This window comes from Miniopterus natalensis, chromosome 10 (assembly GCF_054644295.1).
Source record: "Miniopterus natalensis isolate mMinNat1 chromosome 10, mMinNat1.hap1, whole genome shotgun sequence".
NCBI lineage: Eukaryota > Metazoa > Chordata > Mammalia > Chiroptera > Miniopteridae > Miniopterus > Miniopterus natalensis.
In genome coordinates, this window is record NC_142090.1 from 51,950,589 (window position 1) to 51,970,947 (window position 20,359).

General features: G+C 36.6%; 1 protein-coding gene across 1 annotated transcript in view; it reads right to left on the reverse strand.

The window, feature by feature from the left end:
• PCLO (piccolo presynaptic cytomatrix protein) overlaps nucleotides 1–20,142 on the reverse strand; it is a 341,606-nt gene extending 321,464 nt beyond the window's left edge. Inside the window, exons 1-2 of the mRNA XM_087821122.1 lie at nucleotides 19,889–20,142; nucleotides 12,430–13,984 (exon numbers count right to left, since the gene is read on the reverse strand). Of these exons, the coding sequence (XP_087677248.1) occupies nucleotides 12,430–13,984; nucleotides 19,889–20,142 (1,809 nt within the window). The remainder of the gene's footprint in view (nucleotides 1–12,429; nucleotides 13,985–19,888) is intronic.
• Nucleotides 20,143–20,359: the final 217 nt, after the last annotated feature.

Consider the following 20,359-nt stretch of genomic DNA (forward strand, 5'->3'; position numbering starts at 1 on the left):
CTTACCACATATTTAATCCTTCCTTGGTAAAGTTAAAAAACACAACAATCTACCATTTAAAAAATTTCCCAACAAATATTTTTACAGAATTTCTAATCGCACGTTCATATAATGAAGCCTGCCTTTCACATCTTTTGTTTTACATAAGTGGAAATCTGCTCCTAAGTGTCTTATGGATTCTGCTGAAAATTGTGACTTCACTGAACAAATGACAGAAATGTCATATTTCCATAAATTATTGTGCAATTAAAGTATTTTTGATAGGGAAAAATAATAGGAAAGGTAGTTTATTGTTTTAAATCCCAGTGAGACCAGATCTCAGTTATATGAACTTTACTATATTCTATTTTACACACAAGATTCCATCTTCATTTGCTAAATTATTGACTCTCCTAGACACTGACTTTTATTCTTGACCGTGAGCAGTTAAAGTTATCAATTTTGTCATCTGTTTTTTTTCAAAATCTAACAAAGTAGCTGGCTCAGAGTAGGAGCGCACAACTTTCTTAAAGTCTAAAAGAGAACTCAGTAATATAAAACTTGGGTTTGAGCAAGTGTGAAGAGTAAGGTATACAATCAGTGCTCATGGACCTTGATTATTCGTGCACTTAATTCCAAAACTAAACTCCTGCCCAAGAAGGTTAATTTCTTTTTAACTTTAAAAATATGTAAAATTTACACACTTACACACACATACACAAACACATATACTCTTTCTATAATCTAGAAATGTAGGAAATGGCCCATTTAAGGGTAATGTGGTCCCCTATAAATAAAAGATGCTAAAATTTAGGTCAGCAGATACAAGCTTCTCGAATGGGATCAATTGTGAAGTAATTCTGTGACCCTGCAAGTCACTTAAATTCCTTTTTTTTTTAAATAGACATGACCATTTTTATTATTAGTATTTTTTTAAATATGTCTTTATTGATTTTGATTTTAGAGAGAGGAAGGGAGAGGGAGAGAGAGATAGAAACATCAGTGATGAGAGAGTCATTGATCGCCGCCTCCTGCATGCCCCTGACTGGGGATCGAGCCCACAACCCGGGCATGTGCCCTGACCGGGAATCGAACCTTGATCACCTGGATCCTAGGTCGATGCTCATCCGCTGAGCCACAACCAGCCGGGCAGTCACTTAAATTCTTAACCTCAGCTTTCCATCTATAAATGCAGGTAACAATGATGGCAATAGCCCTACTTGCCTATTAGAATTTCTATAAAGATTAATAATAATAAAATAAATATCTATTCGTTTCAGTCTCAAAGCCCTTCCACTTACATAGCCAAATGTGATTTTTACTTTATGAATAGTCTCGTATCATAAATAAGGATACTAAGTACTCAGAAAAAAAATGACCTGACCAAATCACAAATCAAGTAAGTGGTTGAGCTAAGGAATCATATCCACACTATCCAAAGAGCATTAAATGATAAAATGCATGTAAATTGCCCAGTGAGAAGTCTGAAATGAATAGTGTTCAAAATCTCTTCTTCCTGTGACTGAAGACCAGTCTCCCTTCCTACTTAAGAAAAAGTCAAGAAATACTGTTTGTAGTGAAGTTGTTGCTTCCTTATTTAAAGCCCCTAGAACCACTTTTAAGTAAATTCATAGTGTTAGATAGGACAAGGGTCTCACTAAATGCTATTCTTGCTAAATGTTAAAATACAGCACAGTATTTTGCAGATGCAACTGTAAGCAGGAAAAGCTTAAGAGGAACCCAACCTGTAAGTATAGCCAACTGCAAAAAAAAAAGAAGAAATCAACATGAATTAACCAAATTGTGTGTGTGTGCACGCACACATATGCACACATACACAATGCCTAAGCCTCCCTTGGAGAAGGCAGAGCTTTGGATGTAAATCTCCTGTCTCCTTTACTTGCTGCAAGTAAATAAAACTACCCTGTGACAACCACATCTCGATAACAGAACACCATTACCTTCAAACCCTTGGAGTTTGCTAACAGTTGAAATATCAGCTAGGACTACAACCCAGACCTTTGATGCCATATAAATGCGATATAGGCATAACTTTGAGAACGTAATTATAAACTTTGAAGAGATTATTTACATCTTTGTCTTTAATGTATTACCTTTGACATATTTGTATGACTCATGTTTATCTAAGCTAATTAGATAAATGGCATAGGGAGAGTGTTCCGAGTATGTTTTTTTCTCAAGGGATGTAAACAGTAAGAAAGTTAACCCATCACTGTATTAAGGTTACTGATCCAATAAATGATTTTTTAAGTGTGGGTATCTGCTTTCACTGCAGAACATCTGTTCTTACTAAACTATACAAATCATCACACCAGCTGCAATACTGTGTAATGGGCTTAATAGATATAAAAGCAGAATATGCAGAAAAATGCCTGAAACTTCTAGTTATTTAAAAGCTGAATGTGGAAAAAAAGGCTTTGGTTCTAATGATTAAACTTATGAGTAAAGCATGAAAAGTATATAATCATTTTATAAAGGGAACATCCAAGTCATGAGGGAAATGATGCAAATTGGACCTTGTCGAAAATGAGAGCTAAACAAATATGGTGCTTATAAAATTTTTAAGTAATATTGATTTTTAAAAGATCAATCGAGTATTTCTATTTCTTTAAATTCATTTTCAAAGCTATTTTAAATAAAGATAAATAAATTTTGTTATAATCAGGGTATTATTTTAAATACTATAAATGATAACATATGGATTAGCAAATTCATGTGAAAATAGAAAAAGGATATCCTTTATCTTCTAAAAACCTTATGTTTAGAATTAAGGGACTTTCTCTTTATGGATTCATATAAAAATGGTGATAGTTTAAGTACAACACAGGGCTGTGAAAAGCAAAGAATGCATTAAAAAACTGACCAAACTTGCATCACAGGCATAAGGAATTTCAAATTATCGCTGTTCTTTGGAACCAAAATTTCTTGACATTTCACCAAGTAGAATGCCAAGGCGGAAGATATAAAAATCAAGAATCTAAATCCTTTATCCATCCCTTCACATCATATAATCATTTAATCATTTGATGAGTCAGAATTTTTTAAATTACTCAAGTGTTAATTTTAATGCAAATTTACAAGGTTAAAAAATAGTACAAAAAGTTATGATAGTAAAAGTAAAAGCTTCTTTTTCTTGTGGTTGCCATTATAGCATCAAATAATAAGCTTTGATTGTAATTTAAAATATTATGTATTTTCACCTTACTATAAAAGTCACATCTTTTTCAATAGACAACATTATATTTTCACCTATTTTAGGATTACCTTAATCAATATCCAGTAGGCCCTCAAATAATGGTTGCTTCATTCAGCATCTTTTTGTTATAATGTTGATGAGATGTCAAAGAAACTTAACTCTTGTTTATAGCAATTAGCTTATGGTAAAATTGGTTTCATTATACTTCAATTCACCACATTTCCAAGAACCTATCAGTGGAGTTAAATGAAGGCTTACTGTATTATATGTTTTAATACACAATAAAATAATATATAACTTTTTGAGTTTGGTTTGTGTACCATCTAATATCATCTCACATTCCATCACTTATGCAATCACATTTTGGAAAACAGTGATTTAATGTCATTCTAGTTTTCTTCATTTCTGAGGCATAGTCAGCTATTCCATCCCATTCTTTTTCTTTACTATCCATTTTAATAGAGGAACACCTACAGTTATTGTGATATCTATCGATAGATGATGATGATGATGATAGATGATAGATAGATGATAGATGATAGATAGTTGATAGATATAGATAGATGATAGATAGATAGATAGATGATAGATATAGATGATAGATAGATAGATAGATAGATAGATAGATAGATAGATAGATAGATGATAGATAGATGATAGATATAGATGATAGATAGATAGATAGATAGATAGATAGATAGATGATAGATAGATGATAGATAGATAGATAGATAGATAGATAGATAGATAGATAGATAGATAGATAGATAGATGATAGATAGAGATGATAGATAGATAGATTAGATAGATGATGGATAGATAGATAGATAGATAGATAGATAGATAGATAGATAGATAGATAGATAGATAGATAGATAGATAGATATAGATAGATAGACAGATGATAGATAGATGATAGATGATAGATAGATAGATAGATAGATAGATAGATAGATAGATAGATAGATAGATAGATAGATAGATAGAGATAGATGATAGATAGATGATAGATAGATAGATAGATAGATAGATAGATAGATAGATAGATAGATAGATAGATAGATAGATGATAGATAGATGATAGATAGATGATAGATAGATGATATATATATATACACGATATCTATCGATGGATGATAGATACACACACACTTACACACATACATACACATTTATACATGTATACATTACATATAGACAAATGTTTAAATAGATAGAATGGTGGTGATTGTTATGCATTCTTTCACGTGGGAAAAATTCCTAAGCTGCCCTCACCCTCTCTTAATATCTTGCCTAGATACTGATTTTATCTTATCACCATCTTAGAAATTTCAAGTGCACCCTATCTGCTGTTTTCTGTGTGGATAATGAGTATTACAGCCACTTGATTTCTCATTTTCTGTAGATAATATTGCTTTACTCTGTGGAGTCTCGTTATCCTGGGAATATAGTATTTCACCAGGATACATCCATCAGTCACTTGATCAGTCCTTCCTGGTCATTGGTGGGGCTGTACAATCTGAAGACTTCAATCTTTGTTTAGATCTGAAAACTGTCCTAGAGCTTGTCTCCTTAGTCTTGTTTCTAGAACTCCTATTAGAGCTCTAGATATAATCTCCATGATTTTTTAAAAAATATATCTTTATTGATTTCAGAGAGAGGAAAGGAGAGGGAGAGAGAGAGACAGAAACACCAATGATGAGAGCGTCACTGATTGACTGCAGCCCACAATCCAGGCATGTGCCCTTACCAGGAATTGAACCCCGATCGTCTGGATCCTAGGTCAATGTTCTACCTCTGAGCCATGCCTGGCCGAGCTCCATGATTTTTAATATGTCTCTTTGAGCCCCAGAGCTCCCAGACTTATAGATAACGACCTTCCAAAAATGTCTACAACTCCATGGGCAGCAGTCCAGAAAGAGATCTCCATACTGGAGACAAACCCCATCCCCAGTCTCCACATCAATAAAAGAAGTGACCGGGAAGTAAAGCATAGGAAATAGTCAATTTTATGTTGATAACTATGTGTGGTACCATTTGGGATGCTGGAAATATCAAGGGGAACACTATGTAAAGTCTATGATTGTCTAACCATTAAACTGTACACTGGTAACCAATGTATAAAAAATAAAGATAAAAATAAATAAAAAATAAAGGAAGGAGTAAAGAAGGGAATCTCAGAATTCTACACATTCCTGGGTACATTCTTACCCTTTCCTTCCTTACCAATCCCCACTTCCCCCCTTCAAATCTCCAGCTTCAGTTAGGATTATACAGACAAATTAGATAGACCTTTAGTCACCACTAAAATTTCCATATTTTCAAGTCATGCATCAACTCCCAAACTCTAATCCACCAATGAAAGAGGGAACCCCACCACCCCATCCCACCCCTCCGTTGGTCTATGCCATAATCTTCTCTTACTGCATTTTTCTCCATAACACCTACTACCATCTATCACACTATATGTTTTATTTATTTGTCACTCTTACTAAAAAACAAGTTCCCTGAGGGAAGATTTTTATCTATTTTTTTTCACTGCTATATCCCTAGTCTAGAACAGTACCTGAAACATAGTAGGTGCTTAGTAAGTAGTTGAGTAATTTTTTATTGTCTTTTAGCTCTATTATCTGGGAAATTTCTAGGTCTTTCTTTTCCAGACCATCAACTGGGCAGATTTTTACCCTCAATCAGTTCACTGAAATTTGAATCTGGCAGTTATTGAAGAGCTATCCTCTTAAGTATTTCTCAGGAATAATAAGAATTTTTATAAGTTCCTTATGCTTCTTAAATGAACTCTTTTCTATGAGGTCAGGTGTTTTTTTCTTTTGTTTCATTTTTCACTAGTTCATCTGTGTCTTTCATGTAGTATTACTGCTAAAATGTCAAATTAGTCTCTTCAAACCATTCATTTGTAGTGAATGTCTCCATTATTTAGTAGAGGTAATCAATAGTAGTTTTTTCTGTATTTGTGGACAGGTCTGCTTTCTCATTAGTCCTCTCCTTTGAATGAGAGGAAATAGAACAGTAGAGGGTTGGGGTCCGAGTAAGGACAGCTTTACTAAGGTGCTAACAGATGGAATGCATTTGACTCCTGGTTGAGTAGTGTCTTGTTTGGGAGAAGAGCATTACTTCTAAACTTCTTTTGAAGGCCCTATTTTTCTCACGATGGTTCTTTCTCTGGCAGCTCATCTCTTCACTGGGAGAATTCTCTAGCTTTAGCTTGTGGGGAAAACAGTAAGGCTTCTCTCTACCTGTCCTCACATTGGAGATTAGGAGAGTCCACTTGTCATATATTTTTCCTACTGTAATTCTTTAATTTATTATTTGATCACTACCCACAACTGCTTTCTTTTTTTTTTAAAATACATCTTTATTGATTTCAGAGAGAGGAAGGGAGAGGGAGGGAGAGAGAGAGAAACATCAATGATGAGAGTCATTATTGGCTGCCTCCTGCACGTCCCCTACTGGGGACAGAGCCCAAAACCTGGGCATGTGCCCTGACCAGGAATGGAACTGTGATCTCCTGGATCCTAGGTCAAGGCTCAACTGCTGAGTCATGCTGCCTGGGACCCACTTCTGCTTTCTGTATGTGTTGATATCAGGCTTAGAATTTCACTGAGATTTCCCTCAGGCGGCCACTTGTACAGTGGTTTCCTTGGCTCTTTTTTTGTTGGCTCCTTCCTATCCTCTTTCTAACTTCTAAGAATTCTTCAACATGCCAACTTATGCTATTGGTGGTCTCTGCCATATTCTGGAACTACTATACTTTCAATCTTTTAAAAAGTGGGACCCATGGAGAGAGGAGATGAACATGTGTGTTCTCAGCCCTCCTTTTAAAGATGAACTGTGTTGCAGTCTTTACTTAGAATTCAGGGTGACAAAAGACCTTTGTGCTAAAACGGCAAGCAACTAAACAGAGACTGTCCACTTTTCTGAAAATTCCTTAGAAAGAATTTCTTTCAGAAATGTCTTACTGGCTTGCTTTCTCCACAGGTTCCAGCTTCCTGACATTTCACATAGCTCTAGTCTTTTTTCACCAGCTCTTCTTAACAGAGCCTCCTCCCCCAGTTTATCTTATTAGAAATGGAGAAGCGGCAGGCCTATAGAGCTAAGAGGTGGTAAGCTAAACCATCTGACCAACCTGAAGAACTTCAGTCGTTTTTTGTTTTGATTTTTAATAAATGGAGAGAGTTTACATGCAAGTCTGTGTTTGTTTTTTAGGATTTTTTTAGCTGCTAAAATATGGTCATATTTTTGTTTAATAAAATATCTGGATTCAGCTAAAAGACTTATTAACATATGGGCCATAATAATCAAAAATATTACGACACACAAAAAAACTTTCATCACTAACAGTTCATCATCAACATTCGGAAAAAATAACAAGTCATTTCGTATATTACAAAATTTCGTAAGAGCCAGGAGAATTATCAGACATCAGGGACAAATCTTTAGATCTGTCCCTAAATCTACTGTGCCCCAGGCTACACATCAAAAGAGACAAATAAATCAGCGATAACAAAAACAACAAAACACCCATGTTACTAATTAGAAAGCAAATATTGTTTCTGTATCAGAAAGCAAGCCCAAAGAGAGAGCCTGCATTGTTGAGATTTATTCCATTAATGGACTGGCGAGAAGAGATATAGCTATAAACTCCTCTTGGCATCAAATTCTAGGCTTGGAACCAGTCAATTCTTAAGGTTTATTTGGAAAAGCACCCATCTTGACAGTTACCAGAGAGGACAGTTAATTTAAACACCATCCTCCTCACACAGAAACTTGGGTTGTCTAAAGGTTGTTTTGTGTGTGTGTGTGTGTGTGTGTGTGTGTGTGTGTGTGTGTGTGTTTAAACACCATCCTCCTCACACAGAAACTTGGGTTGTCTAAAGGTTGTTTTGTGTGTGTGTGTGTGTGTGTGTGTGTGTGTGTGTGTGTGTGTGTCTGGCAGGGGTGGGGGAAAACTGGCCAATTTAATTAAGGAAGTGCAAGTTCCCTTCCCTAAAGCTCTTCTCTGAGTGTTGGTTCCTTTCCAGTCCTTCCCCCGAGACCCGGTAGACATTTAAGAGCCAGGATGTTCATAAGCAAATATAGTCATAATTCTGATGTGTTAGTAACAAAAAACATCAGAGAAATTCTCCTAGTCCTTTCAAGGAGTGATACAAGAGACCAGTATTCTATTTTACCCAAGTTACTGCATATAAACATCAAACTTAAAAATAATAAATTTATATAAATTAAAGTGCTTAAGAAAGTTCAGCCTCTTTCCCTGTCCTGCACAGAAAAACTGTTCACTCAATTTGAATATTTCAGGAAAATTTCACCCAAAATGTGTGGTCCTCTTTGGATTATGCAGAGAAGTTAACTTTCTCATAATATATATAACAGTTTTGAATTAGTGATCTTTCCTATAATTTCATCTATCTTATCTCTTAAAACAGAAGCTCTCAGTCTCTACCCAGAGCTCAAACTTGCTAACTCTGACCTCATAATAACTCAGGAGTTTGAGGAACTAGCCACTTGGTGAGCAGAATTAGGGAAGGTGCATTCCTAGGGTCCAGAATCAGAATTTGGATTGCATTTTCCTTTACAGGAAAAAAATGAAAGTTAAAATGAAATGTTACTATTAAGACTATAGGATCAAATGGCTTTTGATTGCAAGCTCAGAACCCAACAATTTATGATTCTATATCTACATGAAAAACAAATTGAGATTAAACTTTAAAAGTCAAATCTATTTAAGATACAATATCCATGTTGCTTTATGACATAACTTCAAAAGCATTTCCTATATTTAAAAATACCTCCTCATAGAAGCTTTCAGTTAATCCTCCTGACAACCCAATGTGTTTGACAGAGAACATGTTATTTTTCAAATAACATCAATGTCACAGAAAGTGTAAATGACTCGCCCAAGCTCATCTCATCAATATGGGGATGTTTCCTTTATTGCAAGTGAAGCCCTCTACCTGCCCCCCCCCCACATTCCCAGCTCCTTTCATGTGTGTCCAAATTCTTTTCTTCCCAGTTCCAGCTCAAATATTTGTTTTCATGAAGATAGTAGTGATAGCCCCTGCTGACAGTGACAGATACTTCCTTTGACCTCATAGCACTTTATGTCTCTCCTACCATGACAAAATAAGATTGGAATCAGAAGATTTGGTTTGGGTTCTGCTTGACTATTTACTTTCAGGGTAATCCTAGTAACCATAGTAACCACTAGAACACCAATTTTCTCATTAATATAACAGAGAAAACAAAATATATGCCCATAGAACTATTTAGAAATTTAATTTTGATAAGACAACTCAGGAAGAACTATGTGAACTATAAAGCCCTATACAACGTTACTTTTCACACTCACATATATATGTAAATATATTTTTTCTTTCTCATATACAACTTTTATTTCCCCTATCTTCTGGTTGAAGGAAGACTCTATATCTAATGAATACTTGATTTTTTCATAGCACTCATTTGTGCTTCACAACTAGGTATTTGATACAAATTTCTAAAATTAATGAAGGATTGAAGGTATAGCTACATTAGTCAAGGCAAGTTTCATAAAGCAGAGTGCTCATCACCACCTGCTAAATGTAGAAGCCCAAAATCTGACTTCAACTTTTCTCTAATGTCATTGCCTGTTTCTTCACCACCACTTCAGTCAACCTAGATTTATCTCTGATTCCATAAATACTCCCTGCATTAGTCTGGCTCTAGGCCTCGGAACAAATCATGATAGCCTTTCCTGTCCTTTATTTGTTGAAATAGTATCCAGCCCTATATACCTATTTCAAATGCCATTTTCTCCACGAAGCTTTCCTTAATCTCACCCACTGGAAATGACACCTCCTACTCTTAAGTAAACAATATTTGTTCATATCTCACAGCCATTATCATTTGACCACATATTATATTTCCTTGTGCATGTAATTATCTAACCTAGTGCATTTTGATCATGTTAAGACCAGCATTATGTTTTAGTTAATTTTATATCCCACAAAGCAGGTAGTAAAATGTCTTCCATATGGTATGTACTCAAATAATATACAGGATGAGGCAAAAGTGGGTTTACAGTTGTTCGTCTGGAAAATAATACAATAATTAATAAATGATAATACAGGAATAAACTCTCTGCTTTGCATACTCACAACTGTAAACCTAGCCCTGGCCTGTGTTGCTCAGTTGTTAGAGCATCAACCTGTGCACCGATGGGTCACAGGTTCCATTCCCAGTCAAGGGCATGTACCTGGGTTGCACAGTTGATCCCCAGCCCTTATCTTTGCGTGCAGGAGACAAATCAAATTGATGTCTCTCTCTCACATCAATGTTTCTCTCTCTCTCCCTCTCCCTCCCTCCCTCCCTCCCACTATCTCTAAAAATCAATGGAAAAAATATCCTCCAGTGAGGATTAACAACAACAAAAAAACTGCAAACATACTTTTGGCCCACCCTGTATGCCGATTGAATGTTTTACTGCATATTTCTATCTTATAAATTGCCATAAAAACATAGAAAAGGCTTTACAAAGTAATAATCTACTGTTTGAAGTCATTATTACTGGGCATTCCTATAAGATGGTAGATTATAGGCAGAAACATACCTTTTCCAACATTTAAAAAGCTACAAATACATAAACTACTTATAATCTGATTTCCTCCATAACTTGAAAGCAGCGTGTTCTTATTAATTACACTTTTATCATTTTTGAATGACATTTAAAAAGTTAAGGTACTCAACATGACTTCTCATTAAAAGATACTTTAGAAAATAATAAGAGGTTGACACATTTTAAATGCACAGTTTCATCTTGCATCACCGCACGTATGCAAACTAACATAACAGCTACCAATAATCCTCATTCTTGTTATCATCGTAACATAGATTTCCTTTATAACAAAGGTATACAAGTCTCCTCTCTCAGGGCTGTTTAAATCACATAATCCTTCATTGCCTGCTGTCATTTTTGTTTTTTGTTTGTTTTGTTTTCCTGGGCTGTTTCAGACATAAGGCACAGGGCCCACCCACAGCGTCCTCCAGACAGACTACACGGTTTCCGTGCCTTCTCACCAGGTAGGGGCTACCAGATTTCTTTTAAAAATACATTCTTTTAGATACTAAGCCTCTTTAATCTCACTTTGTTATTATCTTATCTTCACTGTACTACTTTTTTTTTTTTAAATATGTCTTTATTGACTTCAGAGAGAGGAAAGCAGAGGGAGAGAGAGAGATAGAAACATCAGCGATGAGAGAGTCATTGATCGACTGCCTCCTGCACGCCCCCGACTGGGGATCGAGCCCCGCAACCCAGACATGTGCCCTGACTGGGAATCGAACCCCGATCGCCTGGATCCTGGGCCAATGCTCAACCACTGAAGCACATCCGTGCTTCACTGTATTACTTCTTAATTCCAGAGAATTTCTGAGTTTTTCTACTATTTGGCGCTTTGTGTCCCTCCCCTGCCAATGTCCCCAAATTTTTACCATGACTGGCTGAGAATTACTTTTCTATCCTCAACCAAAATAAACAACCTTGAATTCATCTGTGGCACTACCAGCCCTTTATAATCTGATATGTCAAGAAGGCTTGCCCAAAGACTTGGGAGATATAAACTATGGTCCTTCTGAGAAGACACCCATCAATGTTGAACCTTCTCTAATGACTTCTGCATTTTATGATCTGACTTATGCTGTTGTTAAGAACTCTCAACTAATGAGGGAAGCATGCCTTCACAGGGGATATCAAAATCTCTGTCAAGGAAATGTGTGATTTGAAAAAGTCTACTGAACTTTACATTAAAAATCTATTTAGTATTTGAAAACATTGTGTTTTTCTCAGGACAAATATGACCCCATTTAAGTATTATAATTTTGGTAGGTAGGAGCATGATTTAAAGTAATAGCACTATATAGTAAATAATAAATAGTGTGGCCCTTACAGAGTGCAATGAGCAAATGCTCAGCATCTTTCAATCAATTCATATTTGCTTTATATGCCAAATTTATCAGAAATTGTGGCAATATTTTCAGCTTATTATTGAACAAAAGGATTTTTAAAAATCTAACTTAAAATTGGCAGAAAAGAAAAAGAAGAGGCAAGAAGGAGAGAAAGAAGGAAAGAACCAGAGGAAAACAATGCCATCCCTATCCTATAGTCATTAAAGGAAGCACCCTGTGAGGAAGATGGTAAAATGGTTTAAGACATGGACACAGTGAATAAATGTACTCACCTCAGTTATATGAGGATTGGGATTAAAACCACAGAGGCTACACACAGTGGTTTTACATCCAGTGCATGTGTTAAAATTGGCCTTTTCTGGAACATGCAACAGAAGTTCAGTGGTATTGCAAAGAGGACAGATGGTTTTAGGGAGGCCTTGTACTGGAATCTGGGCTGCAGATGGAGAAGTCGGCGGCTGCAGTGGTTTCCCAGCTCCTGTTTGGCTTACTGGTTTTGTAGATTGCTGAGCTGAGGGCTTTGCTGAGCCAGGCTGTTGAGGTGGGGGCTTTGCTGAGCCAGGCTGTTGAGCTGAGGGTTTTGCTGGGCCAGGCTGTTGAGTTGAGGGTTTCGCTGGGACAGATTGTTGAGCTGAAGGTTTTGCAGGGCCAGCCTGTTGAGGCGGGGGCTTTGCTGGGCCAGGCTGTTGAGATGAGGGTTTTGCAGGGCCAGGCTGTTGAGCTGAGGGTTTTGCTGGGCCAGGCTGTTGAGCAGGAGTCTTTCCTGGCCCAGGCTGCTGAGCCGGAGACTTCACTGGCCCAACTTGCTGTGCGGGAGTCTTTGTAGGCCCCGGTGGCTGAGCTGCAGACTGTGGCCCAGGTTGGTGAGCTGGGGATTTTGGTGGCCCCATCTGTTGGGCAGGGGGCTTTGCTGGTCCTGGAGGCTGAGCTGGAGACTTTGGCCCAGGCTGCTGAGCTGCAGGCTTTGTTGCCCCTGGTGGCTGGGCTGGGGGTTTTGCTGTGAGCTGCTGAGCTGAGGGCTTTGCTGTCCCTGGCTGTTGAGCTAGGGTCTTCGCTAGCCCTGGTTGCTGAGCTGAGGATTTTGCAGGTCCAGGCTGTGGTGTGGAAATTTTTTCAGGTCCAGGCTGCTGGGCTGGAGGTTTTCCAGGACTTACTTGCTGAGTCGGAGGTTTGGATGGGCTTTGCAGTGAGGGTTTGAGTGACTCTCCCTTTACTGTGTCTGACTGTTTAGTCTGAGGCCTAGTTGCATCTCTTTGAAATGGCAATTTTGTCTGGTCTGTCTGAGGAGCCTGGGTAAGTCCCTGAATTGGCTTTCCTGTCCCTGGAGGTTGTGATTTCATTTTTTCTGCTTGCTGAGAAGATATTGATTTGGGAGAGCCATCCTGCTGAGGTGGGGCCCTCACAGGTCCTTGCTGCTTAGGAATCGACTTGGGTGACTGTTGTTGTGATGGAGGCTTTGTGATTCCCTCAGGTTTTCCTTGTTCCTTCTGAGCTAGTTTTTGTTTCTTGGCGTCTTCCTGGGATGCATCAGAGTCTGATATCAAATCAAAAGGATTGAATTTATTTACAACAGAGGAGACAGCACTTAAAGGGTTAACCTCTGAGAGGAAGCCAGGCATCATACCAGACTTGTGCTCTTCCTTAACATCAGTTCTGGACTTTGATTCTTTCAAACTAATAGTGGAAGGACTCCTTCCAGGCAATTTCTGCTCTGACCTCAAAGTGTCTGTAGTTCTACTTTTACTGAGACCAGGCTGAGCTGGACGCACAGGGTCCGGCGGTTTTCCTGGTGGTTTTGGAGGGTGACTACTATCCAACTCTTGTTTCCTAGAAGAGTGAAACAAAAAGAAGTGAAATGATGAAATTTCTCACAACTGAAAGTAATATCAAAAGCCATAACTTCCTTAAATCTTCAAAACTATAAATATATAAATATAACTAAGATGCATTTCTGTAGCATCCTGTAAGTGATCATAAAACCTTTAATGCCTTTATTACTTTCTTTATAAAGAAAGATTTTTCAACAAGAAGGCAAAGGAAACGGGGAAAATACAATACTGCTACTATGAGTGGTGAAAAATTAAGATAACTAGTTAGAAAGCATTAATAATAAAAATAACTTAGATTTACACTTAATAGAATCTGGCCATAGTTAAAACCTAACTAAACATATTAACTCAGTAAATCAATACAACACTACATTACAGTGCATTAATTTCACAAGGTGCATCATTTTTCATCAAAAGTTATGGTCAAAGAATGTTAGTCTCCCAAATACTAGCAGCACTGAGAAGTAAAAATATTAATTTTAAAATGTGGGAGTTCACACAACTGTTTTTTGTTGTTTTTGTTTTTACTTGATTATGACAATTTACATTAGTTACATAAAGCCTACAATGTGACATCAGGAGTTTCTAGTAAAGGTTACATTTAACAGGGACTCTGAGAAAGTGGATCATCTAGTCAATTTTACCCTATTCTGTCTAAAAGGGTAATATCCATTAAATATTAAACTTTATAGAATAAAAATTCCTACTTAATTAGCAATTTTTGAGAAACAGTTCCATCTTTGCTGTAGAAAAATATCATTTAATTATTTTTTTCTAAAAGCTGATTCTTAATGTGAGATCTCTGCAAGGTAACAATAGATGCTTAAAACATCTTCAGATATAGCCTGCTATATGCAAATAGCAAGGAGCTAGCTATGGCCTCACTTTTGAAAAGTATTGCTCACTTCCTTAGATGAAGAAAACACATGATCTTGCTTAATGTTTTCTACAACGTTTACTATTGCATTCTTATTAGTAGTAGTGATATTATTTACTGACATCAAGTTTAAAATGTAAGAAATAATTTGCAATATATCTTTTAACTCATAGACAAATATACAAAATTGGTTTTCTGAAATAGTTTTGGTAACAAGATCAAATTTAAATAAGTTAAAGATCTGAAATAGCTGTTTCTTATATATACTTTTAGTCAAAAATTAAATACATTAATTTTTGAGAAAGCCATTCTTTACTGATAAATTTGAAACTAGTATTATGCTACATTAGAATTATAGAAAAAATTAAATTACACATATTTTGTTTAATATGTGTAGCTTTTACATTTTGGAAAAGATTTACTTCTTTTTAATTAAAAGGAAAAAAGGAGAGAAAAACAGTGACTCAGTAGCACTTAATATATGAGATGGTTGTAATAAAGTTCTACAGGTTTTAACTTGTTTTATCAAAATTTACCTGCTCATGCAGAAACTAAATTTTAAATTTCAGATCATTTACCAGTTAATAATATAAAGCATAGTACAAAGAAACACTGAAGTATTACTTCTAATTAGGAAAGGGTCAGAAAGAAAATAATCTATAAATGGCAATACATACACAAAGTGATTTTTAATAAAAGATGAATAAACAAAATTCTTAGTTCTGGCAATTTCCTCCAGGAAAAAAGCTACAAAACTTTAGATATTACCATGTCTCTGAAGCACTTACTTAAACAAGAAAAATTAATACCTATATTAATTCCAACCGTTCTGAGATATGTTTTAAAATTCAGTGCAACATATTTTCATTTGGGGAAAATAATTTTGAATGTTTCTTTATAGGCCTCCCTATGTTCCCTCTTCCATATGATGGCAGAAAAAGCCATAGTAAACCTATAATAGATTATTTTCAAAAACGTTCCACTGTTTAGATCTTTATGTTATTCTAGAAATGTCCCACACTCAATTAAAATAGAACACTCCTTTGAAGGGCATATGCTTCAAGATTCTGTTACACAAGTGACTACCCTATAAGTAATTATTTAGACATTTCATTGAATTGGCTCCCTTGCACAGAAGCCTAGATATCTACTTTTAAACAGAGTACCAAAAAATCTATCCTTAATTTCACTAAATTGTCCTCTATTGAAAATACTATTACATTTAATAACTGTTTTGTGATATTATTTCACTTAATCCAACATTATGTATTGAACAAATAAAAAATAAACTTCATGAGTATCAACTATTTATGGTAACAATAAAAAACAAAATTTAAAGCATCTTGGATCAAAAATTGTAAAGGCATGTACTTCCTACAAATATAAGTTGTATTGTATTATAGACTCCCTCTGTGAAAAAATATCTATATAGCTATAAGGATTGCCCTACAACTTAAACTTAGTCTTAGTTGCTATCATTATGTAAATAAACATAAAACATGGAGATCTTGGAATGAGAAATAGAAAAACAATCATTGAAGAGGGCATAGAGGGGATAAATGGTGATGGTAAAAAATAAATTAAATTAAAAAAGAAAATTCAGGCTTAATACCAAAAAATATATAAAGTTGTCTTAGCAAATTGTGGTTTTTTGGTGAATTTTTGTTTAGTGTAACAGTTGTTCAGTTAAAAAAAAAAAAAATGACTAAAATGCAATCTGTGTCTTGTTCACTTGACTATGAACTCCTGGACAATGTTTGGTTGCATCACTAGAACCAAACCTGGTAACTAGTAGATGAGCATTAATAATTGATGAATGAGTAACAATGAGTGAACAAATGAGTGAACATGGAAGGTTTTGTATTATTCTGGATTAATGTTTCTTGAAGTCTTTCTACTTCAAATTCTTCTACAGGCCTCCTGAGATATAAATGGCAGCATTCCATATTCTTTTTAGATCCTGGACTTGGCCTGCTGCTCTAGGAAGAAAAACAGGTAATGGTAGTGTTTAGCCAGTAGGGGAGGGCCAAAGGAATGCTAAAGAAAATATTGAGTAACTCAGAATTCTTATAAAATATTCTATTAATCAGAAGTGGGTTTTAGTAAGCCCTTTCACATGACATATCTGTAGCTGTAAAAAGAATGAGTATAAGAAGTAATAAAATGGCATTTCCCTGGGTCTACGATGAATAAAAAATCCAGGAGCATTTCATTTGTAACCTGTAACTTCTAGCTTGTAACTACCCATGCTTTATACAGCATCACTATTTTACTACTGTCATTCCACATTAGAATTTTTCTTTTGTAGGTTAGCAGGAAAAAAATCATTCCACTACAAATGAGGTACACATGTAGTCAAGTGTAGAATGTAAAAGCAGCTGGAATGCTAAAATATTTTGTTAAATGTAACACAACAGAAAATGACACTTCACTTGACAGTGCTGAGTCACATAAAATTTTACATTAGGAATATAAGCAACTACAGGAATTCATTTTTATACTGTAGTGGATACTAGGGCTTAAAGAGGCTAGGAGATTAATCCAAGGTTATAAAATTAGGCACAGGAACATGGTGTCCTGATTCCTAGAGGGGAAGGGGGGGGGGTGTATTTCCACCATATTGCATTGACTGTCCCATATGTAAAATATAGATACATCAAATTAATTCATAATAATGAGTAACTCAACATACAACTTGTCTGTAGCCATCACTGCCACTGCCATTCATTGCTGATATTGATATTACTATTTTATTTATAGGGTTTCATCATATTAAAATTCAAACAAAACATTCGTCTCTATTTTTAATTGATCCTCACAATGACTTTAAAAGATAGGTAAGACAAACATCACCTGCCTTATTTAGAGGCAAGGAAACTGAGGCACATATGACTGAGAAGCACTTAGAATTTACCATGAGTCAGTTAAAATTAATAGAATAAGAACCTAGGTCCCTGGGCTCTCAACCCTTATTTCTTAAAAAGATTTTAAAAAGTTAAACCTGACCGTGTTTAATTCACAGCACTTAATCTCTTAAAACTTCAAATAATTTGGATATACTTTCTCACATATGCTTAAATTAATGTTTCTAAATATTTGAATGATAAACCAAGTATTCCTTTGGTTATTACCTACGGGGATAATAACTTTCCAAAAATTATGTGCCTCTTGTAGAAATCTTTCAGTAAAATATAAGCAGGTTATAAAAATTAGAAATGTATTGTTTATATATTTAGATGAAGCTTTAACAAATAAGCCACAGATTACCTATTAATAAGAACTCTACCATAAAATTATCAATGGAGAGTTTTAAAAGTACGCTGTCTGATACAAATAGTGCATAAAACATCATGGTCTCATAGGCTGAAATAATATCCTTCAGACATCCTCTGAAAGAAGAAAAGTTAGGAATTTAGAAATCAAAGCTCACACTTTTCTTGGTATTTGTAACCAGCACGTTAAACCTGTTGCTTGTGCCTCTTAGGAAAAACTGTAGAACAGGCATACATTTCTAAAAGGTTAATAGAAATATTGTGCTTCGTTATTATCTTATGAAAATGTAGTGTATGACCATTCAAAATACTTTTCAAGTTAAATTTCATCAGTAGAGAAAAACAGTACATATCATATAAGCTGTACTACTTAAGGAAATGAATAACAAGGGCTTTTTACCAAAGAAATAGCCCAATATATTACTAGTTTAAAAACACAGACAACATATCCAATATAAGGAGCTAGCTTAACTAGCAGTGGTGGTTTCATTTAAAGAAAATTGGGTTTCTACCTGATAAGTTTTAGGCATTTAGGATTTTATATGAAAAATATTGCCCCAAAACATTTTATGTATCCACAACACATTTTACATTTCTCCTATTTAAATTTAATATTGTAATTATTTGAGACAATCATATGCATATGATAGTTCCTAAGTTAAAATATTTTTATTTTATGAAGTATATTATAAGAATCTACACCTATATATCCAGATCTTTCATATTTCCAGTAACTCAAATGAGAATTGTAGGTTCCCCTTCAGTTACTATAAAGCAGGACTGGTTTCAGGACCATGGATAGAGAATAGAGAACTATTCTCTATGGGGGGGGAGTTAAAGGATGTGTTTACAATAATAAAGGCAGGGCAGGCACAATAATTATACCCTCTTAGCCTCTAATTAGAAAACAACTAATTTATTAGGACTGAGAGCTAGAGACGGAAATGAATGCTATTATTACACACTAACTCTTAACTGCCTGTGCAAGTTAGTCATTTATTAGCTTTGTCTTTAAAAGTATGTACCGGAAACTAATTTTAAGATAACACAAATCCACATGTTCTTCTATAAACTGTAAAGCACTTTTGTATATAAAAGAGCAGTGGTTTAAAAAATAGCATATGCCAATTCAGAAATACATGTACAGCACCTGCTCTGCTGTGACCAAACCATCTGCTTAATGCTACAACATATTTTAGGGCCCCACATTGAGTATAAAAGATGAATTCATTTTATACCTTCTACCTAAACAGCTCCTGTTCTCCTCTGGGGATGGGATGGAAAGGAAGGACAAATCACCTCCAGGGAATTAATGGTATTGTTTCAGAAACATTTAGACACCATTTACAAAGAAAAAGGCCCCAAAATGACTGAGGAGGTCTAAACAGAGGCAGGTAAACACCCATATCTATCCATTTCCAACACGTCTGTTTTGTATTAATGGAACACTTCCAGATTAGTAAAACACCGGAGGGCGTCTCTCCACGCCATCCTAGGGGGAAAGGTTCCAAAAGGCCACAAATCACAACCTAAAATCACAGTCCCAAGGATGCTACCCTTGACTATCCCACCAGAAACTCTACAATGCATCATTTGTATTCTGCCCATCAGAAAGGCGGCTTGTAATTTCGTTATCGCCACCCCACCGGGGAGAATAAAATGAACGGAAACGACATATATGTACTGCCGTGCTGGCACATATGTGCAAGGGCTGTACATATATGCCCGGACATATACATCATGCTGTGCGTGCCTGTGCATGGAAGGCGGCTCCGCAGCGGCCGCGGGAACGCTTCCCTTGGGCAGCCCCTGCGCCCTTGACATGACAGCGGCGATCTGTCTCCTCTCCTCCTCGCTCAGCCGGCTCAGGTCCGCCTCCATGCCGGCCGGGATCGCGGCGCGCAGGGGGCTCCCCGTCCCGCCGGCCCCTCCTCCGGCCGCCGCCGCCGCCGCGGCCGCCAGCCCCTCGGGGAGCCCTTCCCCTTCCAAGCTCGCCTCATTGCCCATGGCTCAGCGAGGCTCGGGCCGCCGCGCTTCCTCCTCGCGCTGCGTCCCCGCCAGGAAGCCGGCGGCCGGAGGAGCGGCCGGAGCCGGGGTCCGCCGCGCGGCGTGCAGGCAGCTGAGTCCCTGGGCTCGGGACCCGCGCCGCCGCCCGGAACCACAGGCGGGGATCAGTCCCGCTCGCAGGTGACGCCCGCGGCCGGTGCCTCCTCCATGTTGGACA